General features: G+C 41.2%; 1 protein-coding gene across 1 annotated transcript in view; it reads right to left on the bottom strand.

Annotated features, from left to right (window-relative positions):
* Window positions 1-3,957: 3,957 nt before the first annotated feature.
* The window catches only part of LOC104552582 (ovostatin-like), a 36,684-nt gene continuing 30,532 nt past the window's right edge, over window positions 3,958-10,109 (bottom strand). Inside the window, exons 31-36 of the mRNA XM_062010560.1 lie at window positions 9,458-9,673; window positions 9,241-9,365; window positions 8,959-9,049; window positions 6,437-6,508; window positions 4,982-5,084; window positions 3,958-4,010 (exon numbers count right to left, since the gene is read on the bottom strand). Of these exons, the coding sequence (XP_061866544.1) occupies window positions 3,958-4,010; window positions 4,982-5,084; window positions 6,437-6,508; window positions 8,959-9,049; window positions 9,241-9,365; window positions 9,458-9,673 (660 nt within the window). The remainder of the gene's footprint in view (window positions 4,011-4,981; window positions 5,085-6,436; window positions 6,509-8,958; window positions 9,050-9,240; window positions 9,366-9,457; window positions 9,674-10,109) is intronic.

Below are 10,109 nucleotides of genomic sequence, written 5' to 3'. Positions count from 1 at the left end.
GCTTGTGTCTCCGCTGGGCTAGCTATACAATGGTAAAGGTGTTTGTCTGTGATATGAATTATGTATTAAGTTCCCTGTCTTTCTGGACAGAAGACCAGAGTCTGTGAGTGATTTACTGCAAGTGTCAACAGTAGCTGATGGTGAAGAAGACTATGTGCATTTCTAAATAGGCCAGTTAAACCTCCAAATTTCTTTTTCTTCATGTCTTCCCCACCCAGATTTGGGCAGAAGGATTTGAAGTTGTTTACATCTATCGATGCATGACCAAGCAGAGGCAGCTAGAATGTGCCCAGACCTATTCTTTCACTGCAGTGTGTGAAACCATCTTCACAGAGAAGACTGTGAAAATGACTGAAGTTTGAGACCCAGGAGATACTAGGACAATGTAGGCAGAGATGTTTAGTTGTTTGGTAGACTGGGTTATTTTTATAGGCTTTGTGTCTTCAGAGTACAGCTCAAATGGCACACAACTGGAACTTTGTAGGACATGTAAGGAAATGGAAATGGATTTCCAAGAGAAAGAAAAGGAGCAGCTTTCATAAGACTAGAAGTGCCACAGTTCAGACTGTTTCTCTTTCTAGACAGCACCTAGTATTTGGGAATCAAGGCTGTCACATACCATACAGGAGTTAAAGTGAGCAGTCAGAGAGCGGGGCTCTCTAGCTTTGTTAAAGACATTGTCTTTAAGTCCATAAACACAAGCAGACAAATTATGTCATTGGAAAGGAAGACTTATCTTGCTGCTGGAGACTAGGTTGGAGAGAGGGAAAGACCCAAGTCTTGTTGTAAGAAGCCAAACTGGAGACCATAGGTGTGATCCTAAGCAAGAGGCACTGAGCACCCACAGAGGCAGGGCTGCACTATAAGAAGGTAAGCAAGGTTGGAAAGTGATGCATTGCCTGCTCAACTTTCTGCTAAAGCTCACAAGATTTGCAGCACAACTCTCTGATGTAGCTGCGCTGTGTTCGTGTCTTGCTGAAATGGACAGTGCATTTTTTTCTGCCTACTTCCTACTGGTTCTCTAACCCTGTGGTAAACCTATTCAAGCAGATAGAAGGAAGAAACATACTTCTCCTAAATCTTGTCAGTTTTGAGTTGAGTCTCTCACTTGCTCTCTGTGGGGTCAAGCTGAGCTCCACTCTAAGGGCCAGGAGAGCGTGGTTAGAAGCAAAGGCAGAAAAAGATGAGCAGGACCAAGACTATGTTGTTCAACAACACCTACCTGTTAGGCTGGCTTAACTGCAATGTGATTTGGAGTTCCAGAGGACTGGGGAACCATCAGTAGCTTCTCTAGAGAAAAAGCTTCTATTATCTATGAAGTAACAGCTTGCTCTTCATGGAATACCAAAGCCTTTGGCTCTTCGCCATGAAGGTACCTGAGCAGAAATTGGTTCACAAGGACTGTCCAAAGACAAGGTCAGTGTCCAATTTTACATCCTCACAGTCCCTTCACTCACAGAGATGGCAAGATTTGTAATGAATGGTACTATGTTTGACTAAAGGAAAGACAACTGAAATAACCCAGCTCATATTGGAGTACAGGAATCCTACTGCACGTCCAAACTTGCAGAATACATATTGCCAAGAAATATCTGTGCTGGGAGTAACAGATTGATGAGTAGGCTCCTTGTCTTTAGGTATGTGTGCATATGCATATGTTAATTTGTGACTCAGAGAAAAGCAATCCCTGCATAAAGTATTGCTTCACATAATGTGGCTGAAAGTTCAACATATGTAGTCCCTAGCATTGTGCTTTTGTTGGTCAGGGACAAGTGGGATGCTATTGTCCTGGATGCAGCAAGCAAGTTAAGTCAGTAAGTCTTTGCTGACCTTTAGATCCTGGGATCTTATCTCAGTGGAATTACCTGATATATAAATCACTTTACAGTTCTGTTTTAAAAGTATGTGAAAGTTAGTGAAAGATAAAAAGAAAAAGAGCAAGTTGGTTTTGAAATCTTATGTTATGTTTTTACACTTTTCATGGAAAATGTCCTACATTTCTTTCTCTCCCACCTCTCGAGTCTTTCCTTAGGGAACCTCCTGGAGTACTGCTTTTTACAGTGCAATGAAGGACCTATGTATGATCCTTTTGGCTGCAAGGAGAACTAACACTTAGTAAATTTGTTGAAACTACAGCAGTAACTGCAGTGCAGACCTAACGGTTGGGTCTGTCTGCAGATCTGGATGTCTTCTGTTGCCTTAGTCATGCATCTTGATGTACTGCCCACAGTCATACCTCATCTTACAGAGCTTACATCCCTCAGGCCAGTATGGAGATCCTGGAAAGACATCAGGGATTCTTCCTTTGCAACTGTATCCTGCTCTGAGTTGCAGATTTCTAATGGGTGAATCTGCTTAGAACAAGTTTCAGATTATATCCTCCACAGATCCCTTCCAAATCAACATTTATATGCTTCTACATCTTCCAAATATCTTTTGCATCTTTCTGGGGTTACATGGAGCCAAGTGTCTGTCATGGCTACCTCTTAGCACAAATACTCTTGCACTACTCAGAAGAGTAAGAGTGGTTTCACTTGGGCCATCCCTGGGCAAGCCTGACACCCTACTGAACAGTGCTTTCAGGATATAAGAATGACTGCTCCTCTCCTACCACCTCCTCTGCTGTTTTGTGGTCTGCAGGTACATCATTGTCGTGTAAACTGTGTGTAGGAATCAAAATCTGCTTTGAGAAGCCCATTTTCATGATTAATATACTACTCTCTTCAAACACTGTAACTGGCACTATGTCTAACATCCCAGCTGAAGAAACAGCAGCTCAGTGTTATGATTCCTGTGGTAGGTGTTTGCTCAGATTGTTATGGATGTTGATTTCTGTGTCCTTCCACCAGTGTGAGCTAGTCAGGACAAAAGTCAAATCAGGTCACTGCAGACTGTGAAACTGTAGCCACTGTGTGTGTCTGTCTGCTGTACCTGTTCACTAAATGCAAAAAACTCAACAGAAAATGTCTCGTACTTTACCACTCCATCATAAGCTCCTTGTGGCTGTCTTCATTTTTCAATTCCTCCAAATCTCCTCATTTTTCTTCCTCCAAGCCCTTCTCTGGGTACACTACTCCTCTCTAATCATTTGTGAAAGAGTTTCTGTGTCACAGCTCTCTAGTTTCTCCCATCGTTAGGCTTTAGGTGGACAGTTTCCGTCACATAGATGAGGACCTCAACCTTGTCTGTGCCACAAGATGTCAATGATGTCAAGGTGTCATTGTCATCAACTGATATGTCCAAAGTAAGAATTTTTTAGCTTACGACGTACCTTAAGGGCACCCAGTTCTAGATACAATATGGAGTGCAGATTGGGTACAATAGTATCGCCACTCAGAAGGTTTTATTAGGAGGTTTGGTAAAAGATGAGCTATTAGTCTGAAGAAGAACTCTTTCTAAATAGAGGGGGAAACTACATAAATGTTGTCTTCCTGTGACTAGAATTCAGACATCTGTAAATGATTCAGTTCAGTCACTGAAGAAGTGGAGGATCGAAGTAATTTATTCAGAATCTTCCTTCAGGATAAATGGAAAGACCAAACCAAATAAGATCTACAGAAGCAGCAGCAGCAAATTACAATCTCAGATTTCTTAAGAGGAATCTGTGGCCAAGAATACAAGTTTCAGGAGTTTACCTCTACACAAAGCTCCCCCTGGAATATATGTCATGAGTTACCAAAAGGTGGATGGTCAGGGTTAACAATTGCATAGTATCTCTCTTGTTAGGAAAAGCACTTTATCTGGAGTTTCTGATCCACACTGACCCCAAGCTCTTTTGAAGTGTAGGCCAGAATGGGTCATTCTGATCTACTGCCATTTGGGATTTGCTTATTCGTCATTCTCTACGTACTTTTCATTACCCTTTCAGGAACAACCAAGTCTCTCATCTGCTTCTTCCTCTTCAAATGCTTGTCTGATTCTTTCTGAACTGTTACCTCTTCTGACACGTATCTGATTTCAGTTGGAAGGTGAGTAGCAGGGTGTTCTGTATTCTGCAAGGGCACATTCATCTGGAAAGAAGAAAGGAAGATGACATTTGCATGAGCGTGAGAAATCATTCTGGCTGCAGTCCATATGCACCTGTGGCTAACACATTATGAACCAAAAAACATTTGATAGAGTTTGTGGTAGTCTTCCAGTTGTCAAGGCAGGCAGTTGCAGGGGTGCACAGTAAGAACCCAGTGCACTCCTCTGGCCATTTGTCAGGGCACATCATTGATGTGAACATGCAACGTGGATCTGGTGTCAGAACATGCACTCCAGAGTCAATTATCTGGATACGGCTGCTAATCTGCTAATGTACAGTTCCCAAAGATTGTTCGCAAGCTTGAGAAAAGGATGTGGAAACCTGCATCACAATTTAGAGAAGTTCCATGACTGGGTAATGTCTGATACAATTGTAGTTCCTTGAGGTCAGGTTGAGAAGAGCAGTCAGGAACTTCATTTTCTAGTTAGGTGCTTACCTCCTCTTGAGGTCAGTGGGGCTGTCATTCCTACTTAAGTATTTAAATTACACTGAGAAAGTGCTCTCTGACTGTGGCCTACTACGGCAATATAAAGCAGTAATATGAGACAACCTAGATCAGAGAAGTTAGGAACACTGCTGCCTTTGAATTACTGATTTTAACCATCGTGTTCAAACTGTGGGAAGAAAGTGGAAACACACTTCTCTCTGTATGTAGTTTGTAAGAAAGCAGCTCCTGACATGTCACTTTCTAACCTGCTTTATGTTGAAATGAAGCAAGAAATGAAAAGCCGGGAAGCAGAAAGTCTCTATGCTCTGTAGATCTTTTGCAGGCTAGTAATCAAAAGCAGCAGAATTGCTGTCTTGCTCTCCACTTTTCTCTCCTGAGGAAAAAAAAACTGCAAATGCAGAAAAGTGAAGAGAAGCTTGCACAGAGAAAGCAAGGGAAAATCCACTGGCAGCAGCCTATAAATGTTGAGTTCATAGGTTTTGTTCAGGCCTCCTGAGGTCACCTACCCGTTTCATAGTAATCATACATATGTACTGGCGCTGGTTTGATATCTGAGACAGGCAGGCTTTGCTCCACACTGAAGGCGAAGCTGATTTCCTTTTGGGACACCTGGAAATGGCAAGACAGGGAAATGCATCAGACTTTCTTTTCATATCTAACCCTGAGACTAAGGTTGAACAGGTGCATTTTTGGGTCAGACTGGGTGACAAAGTGCCATTCTACCATTCTCTCTGGATTGTAAATTTGATGTCAAATCAGATAATTGTCTAAAAGCTGTTGCTAAATAGGTTTTGTTACTAACACTGTGTGCCCTTTTCTTTCTTCCTCTTCATACTTCTGTTGCCATTTGCCCCAGCCATTCCTTGGTTACTGCTGTTTTCAGCACATCAGCATTCATTTTGTCATTGAAAGTTGCTGATAGTTTCTTTCCTTACCAGATAAAGTCATCTCAGCACTCTTATGACTCTTATCCCCACTTTTCTCTCCTTAGTCCCTTTAAATTCAAGGTCTTCATCGTCCTCTGTTGTTCTGTTCCTCATTCCACACCACTGCAGCCAAATGTTCCCAAACTTCCCTCCTTACTCATCTTCCTCAGCTTCTCAAGCTTTCTCTTGTATGCATGAGACTACACCCTTGTTCTCACCTTGTGCTTGGTTTTATCTTGCTGATCTCTTTGTAGGAATGGAGCCACGGACAAGGGCTCTGGAGAACTTTCTGTATCACTGGTGCCCTGATAGGTAAACTTCACACATCTCAACGTCTCAGCCTCTCTGTGAATTCAGGATACTGTCTCCAATCTTTCTGATTAGATTCTTGCAGACCAATTAATAAAAATTACCATATGAGAGATAGATATTATGATTTCTTTTGGCTTCCTCTCTTCCTTCCTTCTGGTATTTTAAGATTCTTTGTGTTTTGATTGCCATCTTTTTCCTTTCTCATTCCTGTTATTAATGCTATTAATGTGGGAGGACTATTCATAACAAAATCTCTCTGAAACGGATGGGATGATACTGATTTCCTATAAAACACTCTCAGATCAACTAGGAGAAGCATTATGTAGAGGCTGAGGAATATCATATAGACTGAGTACAATATGGTATAAAATAAAATATATAATATAATATAATATGATATGATATGATATGATATAATATGCTATAATATAATATAATGTAATGTAATATAATGTAATGTAATATAATGTAATAGAATAGAATAGAATAGAATAGAATAGAAATTTATCTGTATTTGTGAAATCCAACTTAATCACACAGCATTCTTCACAACAAGCAATAAATGTCTATCTCTTCACTGTAGACTACAAATAGATTTGTTGTTGGACTGAGTGAAGTCACATTACGTCTTTAAGTCACTTGGATTGCTAACCTACTGTGAGATTTTACTTTTATCTGGGAGCTTCCAGTTTAATAAAACCAAAAAGAATCTCTCAAACTTACCTTCTGAAGGTAGAAAAGGATGTGGTTGTTCTTGATGTCTACACGATCGACAACAGAATTCTGGTCCTGAAGCTTTAAATAAGGCAAATGATAGCAATGTTATGATAGGAGACTTGCCAAGGAGACTTACAAGTAACTATTCCATTGCAAAACATGTTTAAAAGAGCTCCCACGCTCCTCTTTTGCTATTCCGCCATCTCGTGGCCGAAAAGAGAAATGCAAGCTAGGGATTTTCATGACGTGAGGAGTGCAAACAAATCACCCTGATAAATAATTCTGGTTCAGCACTGATGGGTGTCACTTTTATCATTGGCTCAAGAGTGTTCTTATTCCAATGCGAATTTACAGTTACATGACTGTTTCTGCAGGTCGAGTTGACTCGCCTGTCCGTTATATTTTTTAAAAAACAAAAGTTGAAAAAAAAATTTATAAAAGCACATGAGTAAAATTATTTAACAGTAAAAACACACAAAACCAAAATATTCCACTCGCTAAAACACAGCTGGTTTTTCCCAAAAAACATATAAAAAGGAGTATGATGGCAAGCAGTGTAACACCACCTCAATGGAAAAATCTTCCAAATAAAAGTTATGGATTTCATACAGTTCCATTCAAAAAGGAAATTCAGACCTGAATGCTGAATGATTATGAATGCATCAAGCTATGAACAAACTCCACAATGAAGCACATTCTTCTTCTTATCTACTTGAAGGTTACAGCTCATGGCTTGAAGCTAACGCATTTGTTGCAGAACCTAAACTGCACTAGGAACTGAAATGAGGTGCTTATCAGAGGTCTCCCTGGCATTGTTGTCATCATTATCAAATTTATGGATAGTAAAGGAAGACCAATACTCATTTTTCATTTGTTTGTTAAACTGTGCTGTTGAGGAAGGAATAAACATGTCACATAACATTGCAAAATGCCCATTTGAGCAATTTGACTATCACGGAAGTATTTCTTACATAGATTGTGTTGTGTGATTATAGGCTCATACACACAAACACTAAGGAGGACAGGGAAGCCCCAGTAACCTGAGCAGAGCATGGGAACATCCTGGCCCAAGTTCCCTCAGGGCTGCTACAGGGCAGTGACTACTCCTATTGCTAGGAATGGGACTCACCAGGTGAGTCAACAGTAGGGTATCCCTGGATCACCTTAGAGAATTAAGAGGAATGCTGCCTACAGGGGCACAGGGATGCTGGGAGTCAAGAAAGAGTCATTACAGGATGCTTAGGGGAAGAACCAGAGGAAACTAAGGATAATAAAGTAGAGGTGATAGAGTACATTTAAGAGCAAAAAGAGTAGAAAGATGGTATAAAGGGGACCAGCTCTGCATAAATCAGTTGATGGGCAGTATACCATGCCCTGTACCTGGTCACCACAGTCTCTCCTGCCTTCTTGCTAAACTCTCTTCATGTCTAATTTCCTGGATGAGAAGCTCTCTATTCTGTGTACATGTGTACGTGTGGAGTGCCAGCCACTGAAGAGAAGACCACAGATCACAGAAGCTGTGAGTGTAGGGTGCTGGTGTCTTGAGATACCAGACTTCAGGCTTATGCATAAGTATGTCTGTTAGTGTGTGATTACTAGTGAATATAAAGTTGGACTAGCTGGTGGGTGAATTTAGTGGCTTGCCAGCCAGTTACTGAAGCAAGCATAAGTCTGGGACAAACACTGAAGATACCAGAGGATCTGAGTCTGCTACTGGAGGGACCAGAAGGTCCAAATCTGTTACTGGAGAGACCATAAAGCTTTGGGGACACATATTGGTTAGGCTATTGGGCTGAAGCAGCTAGTGGAGACTCATTTTTGTGTGTTTGTGCACATGTCTGTGTGAAGCAACTGGGAAACCTGGGGATCCAAGCCCAGCTGCTGCAAAGGCTGTGTGTCTAAGGCTGGTTATTGGAGATATCCCTCATGCACACATGTGGGTGCTGGGAGGCTCAGTTCCAGTCACTGCAGTGGGATACAGCTTCGAGGATGCCAGTGAATGGGTAGAAAAAGTATCCAGACAGGGCAGACTGAGTTTCTGAAGTCAGCTGCCAGAGAGATCTGCATTGTCTATTATGTGTGTGTGTATGCATTTATTTATTTATCTTTTCCACAAATCTGCTTTCAGTCTGATCAGACAGAAAGGGAGATAGTCTAAGGCCATCTGTGTTATCTGTATTTATATTCTGTCTCTGTTGGTCTATGTGGTATGTATATGTATATATATATATATATGTAACGTGCATATCTGCCTATTGGGAGCACACACTCAACCTTGTTATTAGCTGAACCTGGGGATATGAAACCACGGCAATCTCATCTCTGTTGGGCTACTGGATTTGGCAGCTCATAACACAGTTATCTTCAACAGATGAATAGCTGTAAGTCTAAGACACAGAGTATGTAACAGAAGGCTTTGCCCAGAAACTCTGCAGGACTCCCATGGGGCTCCAATTTGCCAATCAGACTATTTTCATCAATTTCCTGTATTTTTAGGGTTGACTATTCACTTTGGTCCAATTCTTTACCTTTTTCAGGGAAGATCTCACAGGGACAAAACCAGACAGCATCTTCACATCAATAATAGCCATGTTGGAGACTTTGCGGCTTCCTGTGTAGCTGAAATGAGAAAAGTTCTGTAAGTCTGGTCTGCAAACAGAGAGGAGACAAGTTAAATTTTCAGCTTCCAATGATCCTCTTTATCTTCCTGCAGCTGCACAGTAGCAGCTAACTGCCAGTTGCTCATATCCTTTCTTGGATGCTCTACCAAACTGTGAATGCAAGGCAGTAAATCAACAAAAGGAATTTACCTGGAAGAGAGGACAAGGTCAAACTTTGGTGGGAAGTTGCTTGTACAGGATACATTGTCCATCCGTATGGAGAGTGAAAATCCTGCAACTTTTTTTGGCAAATGGACGTTGTACCTCAGGGTGGTCTAAAAGAGACAGGAAGTGTGAAATGGTCACAGGCTTTGGCATGAGGTATGGAGGGGAATGAGGCATGGTTCTGAGTTTCCAGTTTGCTTACCTGCAGATAGACACAGCCAGTGCCATTCACTTCCACACTGTAATTTCCTGGAACAGTGGATAAGGAAGCCTGCTGCAGTAAGAAACGGTTCTTCTTGTTCACCTGGAAAGCCTTGCTGGGGGAGTCCATGAAGTTGACTTTGACTGTGTTAAGACTTTTTTTAGAGAAGGTGATGTACCCATACTGGGCTAAAGCTTGGAGAGCTACAACAGTGTCCTGAAAAGAACATGATTCCTAGTTAGATAGGTAATCAGTTGTAAGGTGGTGCATGAGATTAACACAGCTCTTCCTTCCCTGGTGCTTTGTCAGTGCTCATGAATGGAGAGTGTCTTTGAAAAGAGCTAGGGAGATATGATACAAATTCTGGGACAATTGATTAGAATTATCACAGAAAAACTGGCATAATACTATGTCAATAGTGACTTTACTGCTAACTTGATATTTAAGTAAATTCCTATTTCCTAAAAGCAAAATATATATGAAACTACCTATGAAAATCATGATGTGCACTGACAAGGAGACTTACGTGAGCACCATTTATCTAATATTATGCAAACAAATATGCAGTCAAGAAGATATATCATACTATCAAGATCTAGCTTGCAGACTGGACTGCTCTCAGCAGCTTTTCTTTTTACCACACCCAGCTCTT

Source organism: Colius striatus, chromosome 1, assembly GCF_028858725.1.
Source record: "Colius striatus isolate bColStr4 chromosome 1, bColStr4.1.hap1, whole genome shotgun sequence".
Classification (NCBI taxonomy): Eukaryota; Metazoa; Chordata; class Aves; order Coliiformes; family Coliidae; genus Colius; species Colius striatus.
This window is presented reverse-complemented; position numbering and strand designations above follow the sequence as displayed.